At 37.3% G+C, this 24242-nt stretch overlaps 1 protein-coding gene across 3 annotated transcripts in view; it reads right to left on the bottom strand.

Annotated features, from left to right (window-relative positions):
- The window catches only part of mcph1 (microcephalin 1), a 184541-nt gene that overhangs the window by 110095 nt on the left and 50204 nt on the right, over nt 1-24242 (bottom strand). For 2 of the 3 annotated variants that reach the window (XM_048207387.1, XM_048207386.1), the window contains exon 11: nt 23878-23915. The exons of the other annotated variant lie outside the window; for it this stretch is intronic. In XM_048207387.1, the coding sequence (XP_048063344.1) occupies nt 23878-23915 (38 nt within the window). The remainder of the gene's footprint in view (nt 1-23877; nt 23916-24242) is intronic. 3 annotated transcript variants of the gene reach the window in all.

Raw genomic sequence — 24242 nt, 5'->3', positions numbered from 1 at the left:
GCCACTGGTATATATACAGTCAGTCTGTGCTGCATGTTTTAAAGAGAAGTGAGCACATTTGCGCACGCGATCAGCTGGTGATCTGGTGATAAAAATAAAAGCTCAGGGATTTATCTTTTAAAAAGAAATGAGTACAGAAGTATTGTAAAAAAGATGTTTGAACCCTTTTTAATGTCCAGGTACAAGTCAATGCAGTTTCTTTGTTCAATTTGCACACTGTACATGGTTTGAAGCTCTTAATTTTGAGTTTCCAGAGTGCAGCAGATTGATGCATTTAACCTTAAAATGTACAAAATTTTCTTCTGGGGGGGCATGCCCCCAGACCCCCCTAGAGGAGGTACATCCTGGGTACATCCAACAAACTTTTACAAATTACAGTGTCAAATAATGTACATTTTCTGAACAAGAATACAACAACAAAAGCTTCTTCATGTCAGTAAAGCTGTTAATAGAAAATTAAATTGTCTTTGGACAAATATAGGCTAGATTTGGGCTAAGCCCCGAATGTTTACAATGTCTGGCTCCGCCTCTGGTACCCGCGGTGACAAAAAACATTTGTATGCACTCGGACAAGGCTTTTTATTATTAAGGCTTATAATTAATGCAAAATTACATCTCTGGGACTTGGTGGATCCCTATACTAAAGGCATTTTTACTCGCTAATAAGTATAAACTATCAATATGATGACAGAAGGCATGTAAAATATTTGAGTAATGCACCGTTTTGTAGAGGGGGCAGACTTATTCTTCCACTGGTCGCACTGGTGCAACTAACTTTCTCAGTTGGTCGCACTAACTTACAATATGCAACCCTTTTTTTAATATTAATAATAATGACCTTGCATGTTGATGAATCGTTCTTTTAATTTGTATATGCTGGTTTTGCATTGATGTAAAGACTGACAGTGACTAAACATTTTTCTTTATTCAAAATATTCACAAAATTGTTGTCTATGCCATTAACTATCTGATATTTCGATTCTCAAATACATGTAAGTGAATGTGTTTTGCTGTAGAAAAAAAACTTTATAATGATCATGTTAGTTGATCTATAATGCGTGATGTTAGCCATGTTAGTTTGTGCCGCAGTTCAGAGAATCAGATCTGTCGGATTTACAACACGTCAAATCATCCACTTCTCCCAAAATACATGAAAGTACATGGCTGGTGAAGTGGGAGAAGAATAAGTAACTATAAAGTTTACTCTAAACAATGTGTATCTGATATGAATAAAACACCTCGTCAATTTATATTTGAATGGATTGTTATTGCCGCTTCCATAGACATCAATGTGTATTTTATGAACTATAAAATGTATTGTTTTGCTAGTACATATGTGTATTTAAATATCTGAAACATAAAATAAACCTTATGTGGTTTAAAACACTGAGTATTTTGAATATTGTCATGTCAAGCGCTGAGCTCGTCAGTCTCTGACTCAGCATGCCAGCCAAAGCGCAAAATCACATTTGAATTTAGCAGTTGATCACGTGATGCACTAAACGTTCTGAATGTCAAAGAGGCCTATGCCAAAGAGTTAACGGAATACATTACCCACCAATGCGACCATGCAAAATTTTAACTCGTACGTTAGCAAAAAATTATCGCTTTGGTAACCATTTTGGTCGCGGTCTAGAGCCCTGAGAGGGGGGTCAAATGACAATTTTCACCTGAGATTTAGTCTCAAATTAAAGGGGGGTAAAATGACTTTAAAAAGATGGAAGCATCATTGTTATTTTTACACAGAATGGTAGGTCTGTTAGTAAAATCTGTTGATTTTAGCCAAATTTGTTGGATTATAAGCCAAAAGTGACAGTTCAAAAATGTGAAAGCAGTTTTCCAAAATTTTAAAACCTGTAACTCTAGTATTAAAGATATTTTCTTATCCTTTTAGATTTAGGTTCTTAAACCTTTCTTGGTAACACTTTATAATAACGTTCAGTTATAAGTCATTTATGAATTATTAGTTAATGATTAACAAATCATTTACAAAACATGAATAAACATTTATAAATAGTTGATAAGTGATATACTAATATTTTATGAATGTTTTATAAATTCAATTATAAGTCATTTATAAATTATTTGTTAATTATGAACAAATCATTTACAAAACATGGCTATATGTTCATAAATGATTAATAAATGATGTGTTAACATTTTATGAATGTTTTATTAGTTCAGTTATGAGACACTTATTAGTTAATGATGAACGAATCATTTACAAAACATTACAATATACGTTCATAAATGATTAACAAGTGTTATGCTAACAATTTACAAATGTGTTGTAAGTTATCTTAAATAAATCAAACAGATCATTAGTAGATGGTTTATAAGTTATTAGTCAAGACATTATTTATAACTTATAATAACTGAAGTATTTATGACAAAATTGTTTTAGTATCATTATCTCAATAAACAATTGTTAATCATAAACAAATGAAGAACAAACCATTAGTAAATGATCAGTATATGATTTAATGATGAAGTTGTAAGCTGGTCTGTGTTCAAAAGCACAAACATGCAGGTATGCTAAAGCACTATTTTTAAGAAAAGTAATTTATTTGTTTTGAAGTGGATAAACATTGATAAATGCCTTACAGTCAGGTGATTCCAGTGGATTATATTAAATCCTTTCACTCATCAGCACAGGCTTGTGTTCTGTGTGTAGTGTGTGGGGTCTAGTGATGAAGTCAACCTCTGATCCAGGAAGCTTTCTGCATCCCCTATTCTAAAGTGTAAACTATTCTTCACTTGTAAATGTGTTACATATCATTTATAGACCTTTTTTACCTTTTACAAATTATTTGTATATGTATACAAATCATTTATAACACTTTCTGCATACCCTATTCTAAAGTGTAAACTACTCATCACTTATAAATGTGTTACACATCATTTGCAGATGTTCCTGTTACATTATCATCTCACTCCATCACTTTACCCAAGCCTAAAATTTACATTATTAAAAAAAAAAAAAAAATAAATAAAAATAATTCAACACTCAGCCACCGCTTAACCAGCACTTAATCATTCATGGAACAGCTCCTCACCATAACATGAAAACGCACCATAAACTGATAATAAACGTAGTCCATTATTTCGTGCATTATTTTCAAGTCTTCAGAAGTCGTACGAAGCCATCGTGTGAGGAAAAGATTCTTATAACGTAATATAACCATTATACATTAATAATCGTATCAATCCGCCGTTTCATAACTTTCAAATTAAAATTGGCGCGTCTAACAATACAACACAGGTTTGCTGCAGTGACGTCAAACCTTGCTCCTTATTGGCTGTCACATGTGATTTGCGACTACCATAGAGTGTTTGCGACATGCCGAATTTGAGTTGCTGTGTTGAGTTAGATCAGCGCGACGCTTAAAAGCAGTGATTGCAGCGATTAAACACTTTAATTTCATTCTGTTACTCACACAAAATTATGATTTGCTGTCATTTCGCTGGTAATGTAGCATACGCGTCGTTTTGTCTGTTCTGTATACTGCTTTTTGTAATGTTTTAAATAAATTATTGTGACTAACGTACATTTATCTGCCCGTTACACTAACATTACGTATATTGTCAAAATGGTTATGCTTAAGGTAATAGAGTGGAGTAGGGAGCTTAAAATTATACTTTTTATACAACAGTATATCAACTAAGATAACAGTCACTGTAAATATATCTGTATTGCGTTTTTATTTTTGTGAAGTGGCTAAAAAGTGGTCATGGTTAGGTATAAGGTACGGTGGCCCAGTAGTGCACAACACAACGAAATTAAAAAAGCAAACATAAGTTCACAACACAACGAAATCGAGACACAACACAACAGAATCGAGCCACAACACAACGGAATAAAGCCACAACACAACGGAATAAAGCCACAACACAACGAAATCGAGCCACAACACAACGGAATAAAGCCACAACACAACGGAATCAAGCCACAACACAACGGAAATGCTCCCGACCACTAGGGGGCTCTCAGAGCTCGGTAAAGTTAGTTTTCCTTGCCACTGTTCTATAGAGTCGGCAGTAATATCAATACCACGATTAGTTTAAACAGTATGTAACCACTGCATATCGACATGAAATATTAATTCAATATCACCTACGTGCAAAATAGCTTCATATTTAGGCCTATACTTGTGAATGATTTGACGCGCTACCACGGCGCATGATGAAGGGAACGTCTGCCAATCCCACTAAGTGGTTAAAACGTATAATTTGTATTCATTAAAATTACTTTTAACATTTAAAAACAGACATATTCAAATTCCAAAGCTTGTCAGTATTACCAACAGGAGCTAACAACCTTTGGAATTTGAACATGTCTGTTTTTAAATGTTAAAAGTAATTTTAATGAATACAAATTATACGTTTTAACCACTTGGTGGAACTGGCAGACGTTCCCTTCATCATGATTCGTGATATCGCGTCAAATCATTCACAAGTATAAATATGAAGCTATTGTGAACGTAGTTGATTTTTAATTAATATACCATGTCGATATACAATGCTTACATACTTAAAACTAATCATGGTATTGATATCTTTGTAAAACTGTCGACTTTATAGAACAGTGGCAAGGAATAGTAATATTACCTAGCTCTGAGAGCCCCCAAGTGGTCGGGAGCATTTCCGTTGTGTTGTGGCTTGATTCCGTTGTGTTGTGGCTTTATTCCGTTGTGTTGTGGCTCGATTTCGTTGTGTTGTGGCTTTATTCCGTTGTGTTGTGGCTTTATTCCGTTGTGTTGTGGCTCGATTCTGTTGTGTTGTGTCTCGATTTCGTTGTGTTGTGAACTTATGTTTGCTTTTTTAATTTCGTTGTGTTGTGCACTACTGGGCCACCGTAATAAGGGGTGAGTTAGGGGCTCAAAGTAAAATATAGTATATAGTAATAGTAAAATATATTTGCATAAAATATCATAATTTTTATATAAAAATATATAATTTAAATATCGGGATTCGTATAGATTTTTATATCCTGTAACTGAAAGATATACTTTGCATATGGCAAATAAATGATCAATTTAAAAATTGCAGTTTACATAATTTATAAAGAAGGTCTGCAAATTATATGTAACACATTTATAAGTGATGAATAGTTTACACTTTAGAATAGGGTATGCAGAAAGTGTTATAAATGACTTGTATGTATATACAAATAATTTGTAACAGGTAAGAAAGGTCTACAAATGATATGCAAGACATTTATAAGTGATAAATAGTTTACACTTTAGAATAGGGGATGCAGAAAGCATTATAAATGACTTGTATACATATACAAATACAGGGAGTGCAGAATTATTAGGCAAGTTGATTTTCTGATCATATTTTTTTCCCAAGCACATTTTACCAATTCCAATCCACATCAATCTTAATAACTACTATTAATATTGTTTTTAATCATTTATAAGTGATATATAATTGTTCATGAAGGCTGGAAATGAAAAATGCCTTATATTCAGGTGTGCAGAATTATTAGGCAAGTTTTCTTTTACAGGCAAAATGAGCCAAAAAAGAGATTTAACTCAGACTGAAAAGTCAAAAATTATTAAATACTCATGAGAAGGACGCAATACTAATGCAATACTAGAAATTGCAAAGTTAAAGCATGACCAAGGGACAGCAAAATGCTCATTGGGTCAGCGGGGTCAGACAAAAACAGGTGGAAAAGAAAAGACACATGTTAACTGCAAAATAATTAAGAATTAAGGTGAAGAATTAAGTGTGAAACCATCAGGAACCCTTTAGTCTCCAGCGCCACCATTTTCCAGAGCTGCAACCTACCTGGAGTCTCCAGAAGTGCAAGGTGTTAGGATCTCAGAGACTTAGGTTAGCTAAAGAATCCTAAAAAATGACCCGCACTTGATAAGAATCACAAGCTGAAGTGTTATAAAATACATGAAGACTGGGTTTTAATAGGGCTTATAGACAGACAGCTTGAGAATGACTCCTGATGGACCAGCACCACATCCTCTTGTACCACTGTTTGAAGAATTTATCCAGAATCTGGCAGTAAGGTGTTTGAGTTCACTTTTAGTCCATCTCTTATCCTGAAATGTCTGTCTTGCAGAGATGGACTAAAAATGATCTTCCAAAACTTACTGCCAGATTCTGGAAGATAAATTCTTCAAACAGTGGTACAAGAGGATGTGGTGCTGGTCCTTCAGGAGTCACTCTCAAGCTGTCTGTTTATAAGGCCTATAAAAACCCAGTCTTCATGTATTTTATAACACTTCAGCTTGTGATTCTTATCAAGTGCGGGTCATTTTTTAGGATTCTTTAGCTAACCTAAGTCTCTGAGATCCTGAGACCTTGCACTTCAGGAGACTCCAGGTAGGTTGCAGTTCTGGAAAATGGTGGCGCTGGAGACTAAAGGGTTCCTGATGGTTTCCCACATAATTCTTAATTATTTTGCAGTTAACGTGTCTTTTCTTTTCCACCTGTTTTTGTCTGACCCCGCTGACCCAATGAGCATTTTGCTGTCCCTTGGTCATGCTTTAACTTTGCAATTTCTAGTATTGCATTAGTATTGCGTCCTTCTCATGAGTATTTAATAATTTTTGACTTTTCAGTCTGAGTTAAATCTCTTTTTTGGCTCATTTTGCCTGTAAAAGAAAACTTGCCTAATAATTCTGCACACCTGAATATAAGGCATTTTTCATTTCCAGCCTTCATGAACAATTATATATCACTTATAAATGATTAAAAACAATATTAATAGTAGTTATTAAGATTGATGTGGATTGGAATTGGTAAAATGTGCTTGGGAAAAAAATATGATCAGAAAATCAACTTGCCTAATAATTCTGCACTCCCTGTAATTTGTAACAGGTAAGAAAGGTCTACAAATGATATGTAAGACATTTACAAGTGAAGAATAGTTTACACTTTAGAATAGGGGATGCAGAAAGCTTTGTAAATGATTTATTCATGCGTTTACACATCATCTATAACAGGTGTTGAACACTTTGTAGACAATTACAAAGTGTTTTGTAAACAATTGGATAGAACATTCATGTCTGATAGTCAAAAATATTATTTTCCCCAAGTTTGCGTGCCTGTAACTCAAAAAGTATTAAAGATATCTCAGTAGATTTTACATTCTGGTTCTTGGCAAACTTTTCTTTTGGAATGTTTTTAAGGCCCTATATTGTTCAATCCCATATATATGGGGATCTCAGATGCTGCTCCATGTACAAATTGTTGAATATTACCATTTTTTTATGGTCAAAAAACAAAAGTGGGTCACCGTGCACACAGCTAATGCTTATTGTATTTAAAGGGGAAAGTCTGAAGAATAAATACTGAAACTAGTAATGTATCTTGTTTCCCTCTATCAAAATAACTGCATAGAACATACCCATATGATAAACACAGAAATGGTCAAGTTGTGGCACTTTAAAAAGGGATAATTTACCCAAAAAGGAAAATTTAAAGGGGAAGCAGCCTTTTTACCTCTATGTCCAACTGCTTTGAGCATCCAGTGTGTGAGGTCTGAAAACACACTCTGATGCCGGAAGTGATCTCTCACGCGTATACGTCAATGAGTACGAGAGAATACTTCCGGCGTCAGAGTGCATTCAGACCTCACACACCGGATACTCAAGGCAGTTGGACATAGTGGTGTATTAGAGGTAAAAAATGATATACTGTTCGGTTTCTCGTATAAACCGATCATTTTGTGTCTTAGGACATCAATGTGTCGTCACGAGCCGCAGGGTTCAATTTGGATTTGTCTGTGCATGTTTTTTTTTTTGTTTGTTTTTTTCCTCATAGATGGTGTTACCGTTTCAATGCATTATATGACTGACAGGCTGCAACGGTTGGAGTTAAAAATCATCATTTGTGTTCTACTGAAAAAAGTGTCACCTACATCTTGGATGCCCTGGGGGTAAGCAGATAAACATCAAATTTTAATTTTCGGGTGAACTATCCCTTTAAGTTGCTCTCAGTAGTCTGTTCATTAGATTCTATATTTGAATCAGTTTCACAGATATTTAGAAGAAGTGTTATGTTCATTTTAAAGGTGTCATAGAATTGAAAATTGAATTTACCTTGGCATAGTTGAATAACAAGAGTTCAGTACATGGAAATGACATACAGTGAATCATTTCAAACACCACTGTTTCCTCCTCCTTATGTAAATTTGATTTGTTTAAAAGACCTCAGAAGAACAGGCAAATCTCAACATAACACTGACTGTTACATAACAGTCGGGATCATTAATATGTATGCCCCCAATATTTGCATATGCCAGTCATTCAAGGCATTAGACAAGGGCAGGCAGTATTAACGTCTGGATCTGTGCACAGCTGAATCATCAGACTAGGTAAGCAAGCAAGGACAACAGCGAAAAATGGCAGATGGAGCAATAATAACTGACATGATCCATGATATCATGGTATTTTTAGTGATTTGTAAATTGTCTTTCTAAATGTTTTGTTAACATGTTGCTAATGTACTGTTAAATGTGGTTAAAGTTACCATCGTTTATTACTGTATTCACGGAGACAAGAGCTGTAGCTATTTTCATTTTTAAACACTTGTCTGTATAATTCATAAACACAACTTCATTCTTTATAAATCTCTCCAACAGTGTGTAATGTTAGCTTTAGCCCGTTAGCTACGGATCATAGACTCAAACTCATTCAGAATCAAATGTAAACATCCAAATAAATACTGTAATTACATGATCTGATGCATGCATGCAGCATGCATGACGAACATTTTGTGAAGATCCATTTTGAGGGTTATATTAGCTGTGTGAACTTTGTTTATGCAATGTATTAGAGTCGCGAGCTCGGAGGCAGGGAGCGCGGGGATTTAAAGGGGAAGCAGCCTGAATCGGCGCATATTTAATGATGCCACAAAATAGGCAGTTACAAAAAATTAATAAAAAAAATCTACGGGGTATTTTGGGCTGAAACTTAGACTTATATTACATCTTGTGAAAAAGCATTCTAGAGCACCTTTAATAGCTTCTGAAGCTTACAAGAGTTCAATTATGCAGTACTGCAACTACATGTTTAAAACAAGTTCCATGCTACCTAGGAAAGTCTGTTTGCTTTCCCCACTCATTGTATTTACATTAGTAAACCAAGATTTCCTCAACTGGATTGTTTAAGTATTATGATTTTCCAGAGGTGTAAAGTACTTGAGTAATTTTATTTGATTACTATACTTAAGTATTATTTTTGGGGATTTTTACTTTAGTTGAGTACATTTAAAAATCAATACTTTTACTTGATTAAATTTAAGAAAAAAAAAAAAAAAAAAGTACTTTTTACTCCTTACAATTTTATTTACAGTCAAAAAGTACTTATTTTTTGGAGATCACTTCATTCTATTTTCCTTTGCGATTACCAAACCAATTGAATTGCGCTGATGACCAGTTTAGTTTAGAGGTTATTTATTCAATGAGATTCATTTTCACATTCCATGAAATTGGTCAGACATGTTCATTGGTCCTTTGGAAGTGACTTCATGTCACGTCAATTACCACAATGCACAGCACCTTGACCTCAAAGAATATACACTAACAAGAAGCGACACTCAATAGAATGTTCCATTGCAACACCTGCGCCCAGCAGCGGCCTTGCATTTCTGCCATTTTGGGGTGAAGGCGACTTGGCAGTCCACTAGTTTTCAAGGCAATATCAGCTGCTTTGTTTAAAAACAAAACAAAAAACTTTTTCACAAAAACGTTTTGCTCTCAGTCAGTTTGGGTTAAAACTCTTTAAAAGATCTAGTATTAGTATTAGACTTATAAACACTGAAATAATACCGACATATGAAATTAAATTATGACATGCATCAGAAAAATTGGGAATGTTGGACAATAAATATATGAATATAACAGCTTTATTTTGCAGTGTTGTCTAATGTCCATTGAAGTAAAAGTGTCCAAAAGTGGGAATAATGCGATAACGGACACAGCAATGCATCATGTATTATAAGATCATTATGTTTGTAGTGATCCATTAAAACGTACAATATAGCTTATTTCAATTCAGACTTAGATATTATTACTATTACTCCACTAGGTCTGAAATATACTGATCACTGTAAATATGATGATCTTAAATGTATTAATTATTAATTTATTATTAATAAATGTGTAAAGTTGCATAAAATGGAAATACTCAAAGTAGGCTAACTACGTTACCTCAGATGGTTGAATGGTTGGATTCCACAACTGGTAAAATAAAACATATATAAGACAATACAACATTTACTGTGGGAGCCATACAATTTACTGATGACTTAATTTAAAAAACTGTTCTACTGCGCTTCTGATTTGGCAGTGAAATTCACTGATTTTGGGTGCGTAAGATGTGAAGGATTCAATGCTCCAGTTAGTATTTTCACCCCATAATGGCGGCCGCGCTACCGGAGCGCCATCTAGTGACTGTTGCCTAAAAAGTATCAGAGTGTCACCTCTCGGGTTCTATACTCTTAGTTGACCTGGAAATTATAACAGTCAGTGGAAGAAAATGGAGGAAGTCAAAAATCAGCCACAGAATCAAGAGCACCCGTGGCCAACAGTTCATCTGATGATGAAGATTTTTTTCGCATCTTTGAAACAGACAAACGCATGAAGCCAGCAAAGAGTTTGATGGATATCTGGCCTGTGTTTCAGACACCAGTGTTTCAGGCACTGCAGGATTGATTTTTAGCCCCAAAAGAGCTAGGCTTGACACTCAGTTTTGAAAATCAGCTTCTGCTTAAGTTAAATCCGAGGTTTTGCAACTTTGAGTAGCATGTTGCATACTGGCATTAGGTAGTAGTCTTATAGTTTGATAATTAAATACAATTAAACACAAACACATGTTTTTAGAGATTAAAAGCTTAAACAAGAATCTCTAATTTTCATTCTTGCTGTTACTTTTACTTTTTTAATACTCAAGTACAATTTTAATGTAGTACTTTTTTACTTTTACTCACGTATGATTCTGGCCAGATACTTTTACTTTTAATTGAGTAAAATTTTCACTCAGTACTTGTACTTTCACTTGAGTAACATTTTTGAGTACTTTTTACACCTCTGTGATTTTCTATTGTTATCACATGTGAAGCATAGTCATATATCGAGTAGTATCCACTGCTAAGAGGCATATTTTGTGGAATCACTGATAATAGATCAAACTTTGAAATATTTAAGGGCTCTCACACTTGAAATAGTTCACCCTGGGTTATTATAAACCCCAGGTAAATGGGATCTTATATTTCTTATGTATGTTTTTGGTTATCTTATGTTTCACACTGTTCATAACTTTACGAAGAGTTAATTAATCCTGGTTATTCATAATTTGACATCACACTAATTAAATATATATGCAGTGCCCTCCACAAATATTGGCACCCTTAGTATATATGAGCAAAGGTGGCTTTGAAAAAAAATCTGCATTGTTTATCTTTTTGATCTTTCATTCAAAAAATTCACAAAATTCTAACCTTTCATTGAAGGAAAAGAATTGAAAATGGGAGAAAAAGCTCATTATGAAATAAATGTTTTTCTCCAATACATGTTTGCCACAATTATTAGCATCCCTAGAAATTCTTCTGAGTAAAATATCTCTGAAGTATATTCCCATTTACATTTTTTAGCACACCAGGGTGACTAGGAGCATGAAATTGTGCAGCCATGACTTCCTGTTCCACAGGAGTACAAATGTGTAAACACAAAGGCCAAATCCCCTTAATCATTCATCACAATGAGAAAAAACAAATAATATAGTTCTGATGTGCAGCAAAAGATCGTTGAGCTTCACAAAATATAAAATGGGTGTAAGAAAAAAGCTAACGCATTGAAAATCCCCATTTTCACCATCAGGGAAATAATTAAGAAGTTTCAATCAACTAAAGATGTTATAAATCTGCCTGGAAGAGGATGTGTCTCTAAATCGTCCTAATGTGCGATAAAAAACAGATAAAAATTAAAGCTGCAAGCAGCGTTGAGAGGGCCCTCGCACCCGGGCTCACCGCCACCCGTTGGCCTCAGGAAAACAGTGAACAGTGGGCGACATGCATGTAAGCGAGTGAATACAGGAGAATTATGCCAAAGTCATTTCGAAATGCCACACTTCCTGTGGCCAACAGGTGGCGCTTTGACCGTAACTGAATTTTGCCATGTTGATGTCTTCAGGCCAGGACTTTTATCGAACACGTGAAGTTTGAAGCAGATCGGACGTTGTATGCCTGAGTTACAACAACTTCCTGTTTCTTTCGTGGCGTTAATCGCATACATTAGCACTCAGCCAAGTGTTGCATGATTTAACGTGTTTCTAGCATGTCTGGTACTTCGTGGCATGATGAAATGTGAATCTGGTAGTGAATTACAGTATAAAGCATGCCATTTCCTGTTGCCAGCAGGTGGCGCTATGACTAACTGAATAGTATCATATAGACGTCTTTAGGCTATGACTCTTATCACACATGTGAAGTTTGGAGCAGATCGGACGTAGTATGCCTGAGTTACAACAGTTTCCTCTTTCATGGCGAAACATCAGACTTTGTCAGGCCGCCACGGACACGCCCTTCACCGAAAACTCAAGATCTTTGATATTTATCATCGCTAAGGTCTTAAGATTAGACTGACAACATATGATGTTGATCTGGTTAAATCTCCATGAGGAGTTAATCACAGTGTAAAACATGTCATTTCCTGTTGCCCCCAGGTGGCGCTATGACTGTAACTGAATATTGTTATGAAGATGTCTTCAGGTCAGGACTCTAATAAAGCATGTGAAGTTTGGGGCAGATCCGACATTGTTTGTCTGAGTTACAACAACTTCCTTTTTCATGGCGAAAACATCAAACTTTGTCAGGCTGCCACGGACACGCCCTTCAGCGAAAACTCTAGATCTTCGCAATTTAACGTCACAAAGGCCTTTAGATTAGACTGACAAAAAATGACATTGATCTGATTAAATCTCTAGGAGGAGTTCGTTAAAGTACAACGTCTGGAAAATGCAAAAAACGGTGAATTAATTCAAAATATCTGACTTCCTGTTTGGTTTCGGATTTCGCTCCAAGAGAATTTTTTGTAGGTACTGGGCTGATAAATGTGTGTACCGAATTTCAAACCCCTAGTGTTATGTAGCGAGCGGGGCTGTACGTTAGATGGCGCTATCGAGCCATTTTGCCACGCCCAATTCCGAAACCCATAACAGACGTAAATTTTCACCACTTCTGACGCGTGTGCAAAGTTTCGTGAGTTTTCGAGCACGTTTAGGCCCTCTAAAATGCGATTCACTTTGGAGAAGAAGAAGAATAATAATAAATATAGCTGCGAGCAGCGATGGCGGGCCCAAGCCCGGTGGCACCGCCACCCCGGTGGCTTCAGGGCAACTGTGCACAGCGGGCAATAGGCACTTAAAACGGTTAAACATCAAAGGACTATGTCAAATTCACTCCACATTTACTGCACTACAAGGTGCCACTATAGAGCCCCTCCTCCCTGCCCATTTTCAAAGGATTACATGTGCCAAGTTTTAACATTATTCTGATGAATTTTGAAGCAAATCAGGTAAAAATAAGAGGGTGATCTCAATGTATGCTGAAAGTGACACATTTTCTGCTTCCAGTTGGTGGCGCTATTACTTTGAATCACAATAGTCACATCCATGTGATCAGCCTTGTACAACGAAGACTAAGCCGAAGTTTCATCAAAATCAATTAATGTATGCAGGAGTTAAAACACTTTGTTTCCCTTTGCTTGCCATAAATTCGTTGCCTCGCCACGGCCAAACCGTTTGAGATATCCAAAATCCGTTTGCAATTAAACAACTTCAATGTGTTAGCAACAAGTTAAAAAAAGCTTGGTGTAAATTGGATAAACCCTGTAGGAGTAGTAGTATAAAATTCATAGCCTGTTTTTTCAAAAAATTAACATTCAAACCAAAATAGCTGACTTCCTGTTGGTCGGAGCTAATGAATGTAAATTAGAAAATTGTCCGGCTTGATGAGAACAATATGTGTACCGAGTTTGGTGACTGTAGGAAAAACTAACCCCTCCACTTTTGTCAAAAGGTGGTGCTACTGAGCCCCTCCACCACGCCCATTTCTATGGCTTTGTCCATGTCTATTGGTTGACAATATTGATGTGTGTGTCGAGTTTCATGCAATTTGAAGCATGTTAAGAGCCTCAAAAACACTCAAGAATATTATTACAGTTTGACCTGTTGCCATGGCAACAATATTTCAAATATCAAAAATCCTGTCATAGGTCTACATCTGCTGTGTATTGACATTACACTGATGAAGTTTGAAGCAAATCAGGTAAAAATAAGAGGGTGATCTCAAAACATTTCAAAAAGTGATACACTTCCTGCTGCCAGTTGGTGGCGCTATAACTTTGACTCACAATAGTCACATCCATGTGATCAGACTCCTATAACGAACACACTCGTGAAGTTTCATAAAGATCAATATATGTATGCAGACGTTATAACACATTTCCTGTTTCCTTTTTCTCGCCATAAATTCGTTGCCTCGCCACGGCCAAACCGTTCGAGATATCAAAAATCCCCTGGCAATTTTTAATCATCAGTGTCTTGACTTCATGCTGACCGAGTTTGGTGGCGATCGGATTAATCGTCTAGGAGGAGTATATCAAATTCCAGAGCATGCGTTTTTCAAACAACCCTTAATAGCTGACTTCCTGTTGGCGTGGTGTTTAACTTAGAGCACGAAAGTTGTTCGGCCCGATGAGGTCTATATGTGTACTGAGTTTCATACTAATACGTGCAAGCGTGTTTAATATATGGACCAAATTTTCAGACTTTTTTCAAGGGGGCGCTGTCGAGCCCCCCTGCCACGCCCGGGTACCAGCCTCTCCGGCGTCCTAATGGCCGCAGATTCCAATGTGTGTGCCAATTTTCAAGAGTTTTTGAGCATGTTAAGGCCCCCAAAAAGCCCCGGAAGACGGAAAAAAAAAAAAAAAAAAAAAAATAAATATAGCTGCGAGCAGCGATGGCGGGCCCAAGCCCGGTGGCACCGCCACCCCGGTGGCTTCAGGGCAACTGTGCACAGCGGGCAATAGGCACTTAAAACGGTTAACATCAAAGGACTATGTCAAATTCACTCCACATTTACTGCACTACAAGGTGCCACTATAGAGCCCCTCCTCCCTGCCCATTTTCAAAGGATTACATGTGCCAAGTTTTAACATTATTCTGATGAATTTTGAAGCAAATCAGGTAAAAATAAGAGGGTGATCTCAATGTATGCTGAAAGTGACACATTTTCTGCTTCCAGTTGGTGGCGCTATGACTTTGAATCACAATAGTCACATCCATGTGATCAGCCTTGTACAACGAAGACTAAGCCGAAGTTTCATCAAAATCAATTAATGTATGCAGAAGTTATAACACTTTGTTTCCCTTTTCTTGCCATAAATTCGTTGCCTCGCCACGGCCAAACCGTTTGAGATATCCAAAATCCGTTTGCAATTAAACAACTTCAATGTGTTAGCAACAAGTTAAAAAAAGCTTGGTGTAAATTGGATAAACCCTGTAGGAGTAGTAGTATAAAATTCATAGCCTGTTTTTTCAAAAAATTAACATTCAAACCAAAATAGCTGACTTCCTGTTGGTCGGAGCTAATGAATGTAAATTAGAAAATTGTCCGGCTTGATGAGAACAATATGTGTACCGAGTTTGGTGACTGTAGGAAAAACAAACCCCCCACTTTTGTCAAAAGGTGGCGCTACTGAGCCCCTCCACCACGCCCATTTCTATGGCTTTGTCCATGTCTACTGGTTGACAATATTGATGTGTGTGTCGAGTTTCATGCAATTTGAAGCATGTTAAGAGCCTCAAAAACACTCAAGAATATTATTACAGTTTGACGTTGCCATGGCAACAATATTTCAAATATCAAAAATCCTGTCATAGGTCTACATCTGCTGTGTATTGACATTACACTGATGAAGTTTGAAGCAAATCAGGTAAAAATAAGAGGGTGATCTCAAAACATTTCAAAAAGTGATACACTTCCTGCTGCCAGTTGGTGGCGCTATAACTTTGACTCACAATAGTCACATACATGTGATCAGACTCCTATAACGAACACACTTGTGAAGTTTCATAAAGATCAATATATGTATGCAGACGTTATAACACATTTCCTGTTTCCTTTTTCTCGCCATAAATTCGTTGCCTCGCCACGGACAAACCGTTCGAGATATCAAAAATCCCCTGGCAATTTTTAATCATCAGTGTCTTGACTTCATGCTGACCGAGTTTGGTGGCGATCGGATTAATCGTCTAGGAGGAGTATATCAAATTCCAGAGCATGCGTTTTTCAAACAACCCTTAATAGCTGACTTCCTGTTGGCGTGACGTTTAACTTAGAGCACGAAAGTTGTTCGGCCCGATGAGGTCTATATGTGTACCGAGTTTCAGACTAATACGTGCAAGCGTGTTTAATATATGGACCAAATTTTCAGACCTTTTTCAAGGGGGCGCTGTTGAGCCCCCTGCCACGCCCGGGTACCAGCTTCTGCCCGGCCCTGTTGGCCGCGGATTCCAATGTGTGTGCCAATTTTCAAGAGTTTTTGAGCATGTTAAGGCCCCCAAAAAGCCCCGGAAGACGGAAAAAAAAAAAAAAATAATAATAATCCTTAGAAAACAAGAGGGCCCTGCGCGAATTTTCGCTTGGGCCCTAAATATAGCTGCGAGCAGCGATGGCGGGCCCAAGCCCGGTGGCACCGCCACCCCGGTGGCTTCAGGGCAACTGTGCACAGCGGGCAATAGGCACTTAAAACGGTTAAACATCAAAGGACTATGTCAAATTCACTCCACATTTACTGCACTACAAGGTGCCACTATAGAGCCCCTCCTCCCTGCCCATTTTCAAAGGATTACATGTGCCAAGTTTTAACATTATTCTGATGAATTTTGAAGCAAATCAGGTAAAAATAAGAGGGTGATCTCAATGTATGCTGAAAGTGACACATTTTCTGCTTCCAGTTGGTGGCGCTATGACTTTGAATCACAATAGTCACATCCATGTGATCAGCCTTGTACAACGAAGACTAAGCCGAAGTTTCATCAAAATCAATTAATGTATGCAGAAGTTATAACACTTTGTTTCCCTTTTCTTGCCATAAATTCGTTGCCTCGCCACGGCCAAACCGTTTGAGATATCCAGAATCCGTTTGCAATTAAACAACTTCAATGTGTTTGCAACAAGTTAAAAAAAGCTTGGTGTAAATTGGATAAACCCTGTAGGAGTAGTAGTATAAAATTCATAGCCTGTTTTTTCAAAAAATTAACATTCAAACCAAAATAGCTGACTTCCTGTTGGTCGGAGCTAATGAATGTAAATTAGAAAATTGTCCGGCTTGATGAGAACAATATGTGTACCAAGTTTGGTGACTGTAGGAAAAACAAACCCCCCACTTTTGTCAAAAGGTGGCGCTACTGAGCCCCTCCACCACGCCCATTTCTATGGCTTTGTCCATGTCTACTGGTTGACAATATTGATGTGTGTGTCGAGTTTCATGCAATTTGAAGCATGTTAAGAGCCTCAAAAACACTCAAGAATATTATTACAGTTTGACCTGTTGCCATGGCAACAATATTTCAAATATCAAAAATCCTGTCATAGGTCTACATCTGCTGTGTATTGACATTACACTGATGAAGTTTGAAGCAAATCAGGTAAAAATAAGAGGGTGATCTCAAAACATTTCAAAAAGTGATACACTTCCTGCTGCCAGTTGGTGGCGCTATAACTTTGACTCACAATAGTCACATACATGTGATCAGACTCCTATAACGAACACACTTGTGAAGTTTCATAAAGATCAATATATGTATGCAGACGTTATAACACATTTCCTGTTTCCTTTTTCTCGCCATAAATTCGTTGCCTCGCCACGGACAAACCGTTCGAGATATCAAAAATCCCCTGGCAATTTTTAATCATCAGTGTCTTGACTTCATGCTGACCGAGTTGGTGGCGATCGGATTAATCGTCTAGGAGGAGTATATCAAATTCCAGAGCATGCGTTTTTCAAACAACCCTTAATAGCTGACTTCCTGTTGGCGTGGTGTTTAACTTAGAGCACGAAAGTTGTTCGGCCCGATGAGGTCTATATGTGTACTGAGTTTCATACTAATACGTGCAAGCGTGTTTAATATATGGACCAAATTTTCAGACTTTTTTCAAGGGGGCGCTGTCGAGCCCCCCTGCCACGCCCGGGTACCAGCCTCTCCGGCGTCCTAATGGCCGCGGATTCCAATGTGTGTGCCAATTTTCAAGAGTTTTTGAGCATGTTAAGGCCCCCAAAAAGCCCCGGAAGACGGAAAAAAAAAAAATAAATAAATAAAAAAAAAAAAAATAAAAAAAAATAATAAATATAGCTGCGAGCAGCGATGGCGGGCCCAAGCCCGGTGGCACCGCCACCCCGGTGGCTTCAGGGCAACTGTGCACAGCGGGCAATAGGCACTTAAAACGGTTAAACATCAAAGGACTATGTCAAATTCACTCCACATTTACTGCACTACAAGGTGCCACTATAGAGCCCCTCCTCCCTGCCCATTTTCAAAGGATTACATGTGCCAAGTTTTAACATTATTCTGATGAATTTTGAAGCAAATCAGGTAAAAATAAGAGGGTGATCTCAATGTATGCTGAAAGTGACACATTTTCTGCTTCCAGTTGGTGGCGCTATTACTTTGAATCACAATAGTCACATCCATGTGATCAGCCTTGTACAACGAAGACTAAGCCGAAGTTTCATCAAAATCAATTAATGTATGCAGAAGTTATAACACTTTGTTTCCCTTTTCTTGCCATAAATTCGTTGCCTCGCCACGGCCAAACCGTTTGAGATATCCAGAATCCGTTTGCAATTAAACAACTTCAATGTGTTTGCAACAAGTTAAAAAAAGCTTGGTGTAAATTGGATAAACCCTGTAGGAGTAGTAGTATAAAATTCATAGCCTGTTTTTTCAAAAAATTAACATTCAAACCAAAATAGCTGACTTCCTGTTGGTCGGAGCTAATGAATGTAAATTAGAAAATTGTCCGGCTTGATGAGAACAATATGTGTACCGAGTTTGGTGATTGTAGGAAAAACTAACCCCCCCACTTTTGTCAAAAGGTGGCGCTACTGAGCCCCTCCACCACGCCCATTTCTATGGCTTTGTCCATGTCTACTGGTTGACAATATTGATGTGTGTGTCGAGTTTCATGCAATTTGAAGCATGTTAAGAGCCTCAAAAACACTCAAGAATATTATTACAGTTTGACCTGTTGCCATGGCAACAATATTTCAAATATCAAAAATCCTGTCATAGGTCTACATCTGCTGTGTATTGACATTACACTGATGAAGTTTGAAGCAAATCAGGTAAAAATAAGAGGGTGATCTCAAAACATTTCAAAAAGTGATACACTTCCTGCTGCCAGTTGGTGGCGCTATAACTTTGACTCACAATAGTCACATCCATGTGATCAGACTCCTATAACGAACACACTCGTGAAGTTTCATAAAGATCAATATATGTATGCAGACGTTATAACACATTTCCTGTTTCCTTTTTCTCGCCATAAATTCGTTGCCTCGCCACGGCCAAACCGTTCGAGATATCAAAAATCCCCTGGCAATTTTTAATCATCAGTGTCTTGACTTCATGCTGACCGAGTTTGGTGGCGATCGGATTAATCGTCTAGGAGGAGTATATCAAATTCCAGAGCATGCGTTTTTCAAACAACCCTTAATAGCTGACTTCCTGTTGGCGTGGTGTTTAACTTAGAGCACGAAAGTTGTTCGGCCCGATGAGGTCTATATGTGTACTGAGTTTCATACTAATACGTGCAAGCGTGTTTAATATATGGACCAAATTTTCAGACTTTTTTCAAGGGGGCGCTGTCGAGCCCCCCTGCCACGCCCGGGTACCAGCCTCTCCGGCGTCCTAATGGCCGCGGATTCCAATGTGTGTGCCAATTTTCAAGAGTTTTTGAGCATGTTAAGGCCCCCAAAAAGCCCCGGAAGACGGAAAAAAAAAAAAAAAAAAAAAAAAAAAAAAAAATAATAATAATCCTTAGAAGAACAAGAGGGCCCTGCGCGAATTTTCGCTTGGGCCCTAATAATCCTTAGAAAAACAAGAGGGCCCTGCGCGAATTTTCGCTTGGGCCCTAATAATAATCCTTAGAAAAACAAGAGGGCCCTGCGCGAATTTTCGCTTGGGCCCTAAATATAGCTGCGAGCAGCGATGGCGGGCCCAAGCCCGGTGGCACCGCCACCCGGTGGCTTCAGGGCAACTGTGCACAGCGGGCAATAGGCACTTAAAACGGTTAAACATCAAAGGACTATGTCAAATTCACTCCACATTTACTGCACTACAAGGTGCCACTATAGAGCCCTCCTCCCTGCCCATTTTCAAAGGATTACATGTGCCAAGTTTTAACATTATTCTGATTAATTTTGAAGCAAATCAGGTAAAAATAAGAGGGTGATCTCAATGTATGCTGAAAGTGACACATTTTCTGCTTCCAGTTGGTGGCGCTATGACTTTGAATCACAATAGTCACATCCATGTGATCAGCCTTGTACAACGAAGACTAAGCCGAAGTTTCATCAAAATCAATTAATGTATGCAGAAGTTATAACACTTTGTTTCCCTTTTCTTGCCATAAATTCGTTGCCTCGCCACGGCCAAACCGTTTGAGATATCCAAAATCCGTTTGCAATTAAACAACTTCAATGTGTTAGCAACAAGTTAAAAAAAGCTTGGTGTAAATTGGATAAACCCTGTAGGAGTAGTAGTATAAAATTCATAGCCTGTTTTTTCAAAAAATTAACATTCAAACCAAAATAGCTGACTTCCTGTTGGTCGGAGCTAATGAATGTAAATTAGAAAATTGTCCGGCTTGATGAGAACAATATGTGTACCAAGTTTGGTGACTGTAGGAAAAACAAACCCCCCCACTTTTGTCAAAAGGTGGCGCTACTGAGCCCCTCCACCACGCCCATTTCTATGGCTTTGTCCATGTCTACTGGTTGACAATATTGATGTGTGTGTCGAGTTTCATGCAATTTGAAGCATGTTAAGAGCCTCAAAAACACTCAAGAATATTATTACAGTTTGACCTGTTGCCATGGCAACAATATTTCAAATATCAAAAATCCTGTCATAGGTCTACATCTGCTGTGTATTGACATTACACTGATGAAGTTTGAAGCAAATCAGGTAAAAATAAGAGGGTGATCTCAAAACATTTCAAAAAGTGATACACTTCCTGCTGCCAGTTGGTGGCGCTATAACTTTGACTCACAATAGTCACATACATGTGATCAGACTCCTATAACGAACACACTTGTGAAGTTTCATAAAGATCAATATATGTATGCAGACGTTATAACACATTTCCTGTTTCCTTTTTCTCGCCATAAATTCGTTGCCTCGCCACGGACAAACCGTTCGAGATATCAAAAATCCCCTGGCAATTTTTAATCATCAGTGTCTTGACTTCATGCTGACCGAGTTTGGTGGCGATCGGATTAATCGTCTAGGAGGAGTATATCAAATTCCAGAGCATGCGTTTTTCAAACAACCCTTATGTGTACCGAGTTTCAGACTAATACGTGCAAGCGTGTTTAATATATGGACCAAATTTTCAGACCTTTTTCAAGGGGGCGCTGTTGAGCCCCCCTGCCACGCCCGGGTACCAGCTTCTGCCCGGCCCTGTTGGCCGCGGATTCCAATGTGTGTGCCAATTTTCAAGAGTTTTTGAGCATGTTAAGGCCCCCAAAAAGCCCCGGAAGACGGAAAAAAAAAAAAAAAAAAAAAAAAAAAAAAAAAAAAAATAATAATAATAATCCTTAGAAAAACAAGAGGGCCCTGCGCGAATTTTCGCTTGGGCCCTAATAAACGGAGCAATTCCAATAGGGTCCTCACACCATCGGTGCTCGGGCCCTAATAATAATAATAATAATAATAATAATAAACGGAGCAATTCCAATAGGGTCCTCACACCATCGGTGCTCGGGCCCTAATAATAAACGGAGCAATTCCAATAGGGTCCTCACACCATCGGTGCTCGGGCCCTAATAATAATAATAATAATAATAATAATAATAATAAACGGAGCAATTCCAATAGGGTCCTCACACCATCGGTGCTCGGGCCCTAATAATAATAATAATAATAATAATAATAATAAACAGAGCAATTCCAATAGGGTCCTCACACCATCGGTGCTCGGGCCCTAAAAAAATCAAAACCTGACCACTTCTGCTAGAAATCCAATAATGGGCAGTGGTTGGATCGTCCATCAGGACAATGATCCAAAACAAACATCAAAACCAACACAAAAATGTGTCACTGAGCACAAAATGAAGCTTCTGCCATGGCCATCCCAGTTCCCTGACCTGAAACCTAAAGAAAATGAGTGGAGTGAACTGAAGAGAAGCAGCACCAACATGGAGCTGGAATCTCAAGGATCTAGAGAGATTCTGTATGGAGGAATGGTCTCTGATCTCTCCCCAGGTGTTCTCCAAACTCATCAGGCATTATAGAAGAAGACTCAGAGCTGCTATCTTGGGAAAAGGACATTGCAATAATTGGGTGGCAATAATTGTAGCCAACATGAACTAGAGAAAAACATTTATTTCATAATGAGCTTTTCCACCCATTTTCAATTTTTTTCCTTCAATGAAAGGTTAGAATTTTGTGATTTTTTTGAATGAAAGATCAAAAAGATAAACAATGCAGATTTATTTTCACAGCCGCCTTTGCTCATATTTACTAAGGGTGCCAATATTTGTGGAGGACACTGTATATACCGTGTGTGTGTGTGTGTGAGAGAGATAGATATATATATATATATATATATATATATATATATATATATATATATATATATATATATATATATATGGTTCTTATATGCACATATGCGGTGTCAACAGTCATGACTGGATAAACAAAATCACATTTGGTTTTCAACCATTGAAAATGGGTTAAATTCAACAATTTGAACAGAGCCACATTGGGATCCCTATAGGCCATATCTTAGGGATTAAACCATATAGGGCCTTTAAAATAAATACTCCAAATGAGAAGTTTATTAAGTTTATTACATATCTTTAGTACTTCTTGAGTTACAGGCACTTGAGAAAAATAATATTTATGATACTCAGACAGGAATGTTCTGTGCAATTGTTTTGATAGAGGGAAACACCATACATTTCTAGTTTCAATATAATTTTCTCTTCAGACATTCCTCTTTAAAAGAAAAAATGATCCTCTGTATGCAGTGTCCCACATTTGGTTTTTGATCTTTAAAATTGTGTACAATTTACTCTTAGAGCCATATTGATATCCCAATATCTCTGGAATTGAACCATAAAGGGCCTTAAAAATATGGATACCAAAAGAAAAGTAAAGAACCAAAACCTAAAAGGATATTAAAATATCTTTAATATTTCTCAAGAATTGTTTTTTCCCATTTTTGTACTGTCACCACTGGCATATAATCCAACAAAGATTACTGATTTTACTAACAGACCTACACATCTCTGTAAAAAACAAAAACAAAAAACAAAATATAATATAATAATAATAATAATAATGCTGCCATTTTTCTAAAGACATTTTTAGATTGACTCCAAACCTCAGGTGAAAATTTTGTCATTTTGACCCCCTTCTACCAAATAGTGGATTACTCAATACTCACCCAAGACATTTAGTATTTTGGCTTTTATCACTATTAATGTTTGTCTTTCACAGGAAAAAATATAAAAAGAGCCGGGGACCTCTGGTTGAGTTGACACGGAATAACCCAGCTTTAATTATTTTAATTATTTAAGTTTCAAAGTACTCGAAAAACAAAATAATTGATACTCACTCAGTGGGCATGCTTGTCATTACCAAGGACCTATTTTTCTGAAAAGACAGAAAAAAGAAATGAAAAACACTGATTAGAAATAATTTGCAGTTCATTTATTTTTACTAATACACTAGATGTTTATTTATTTATTTATTTATTTATTTATTTTTTATGCCAAAACAACTTTATTATCTCAGACACATGTACTATTGAGCTCCTGTTTTGTTGGAGAGTAGCATAAACCAGTAAACACATGCCGGATATCTGCATATTTGGTGAACAAAAAGGAAATGAAAGCCCAAGGCCATTTGGGAGGGAAGCAGTTGAGAGCCGTTTAAGCACAGAACAGCGTAGCACCTTTTTATCTGTTCTCTGTACCCTGG

Source organism: Megalobrama amblycephala, linkage group LG11 (genome assembly GCF_018812025.1).
Source record: "Megalobrama amblycephala isolate DHTTF-2021 linkage group LG11, ASM1881202v1, whole genome shotgun sequence".
NCBI classification, from domain to species: Eukaryota; Metazoa; Chordata; class Actinopteri; order Cypriniformes; family Xenocyprididae; genus Megalobrama; species Megalobrama amblycephala.
The sequence above is the reverse complement of the archived record's forward strand: the minus strand, read 5'-3'. Positions and strand labels throughout refer to the sequence as shown.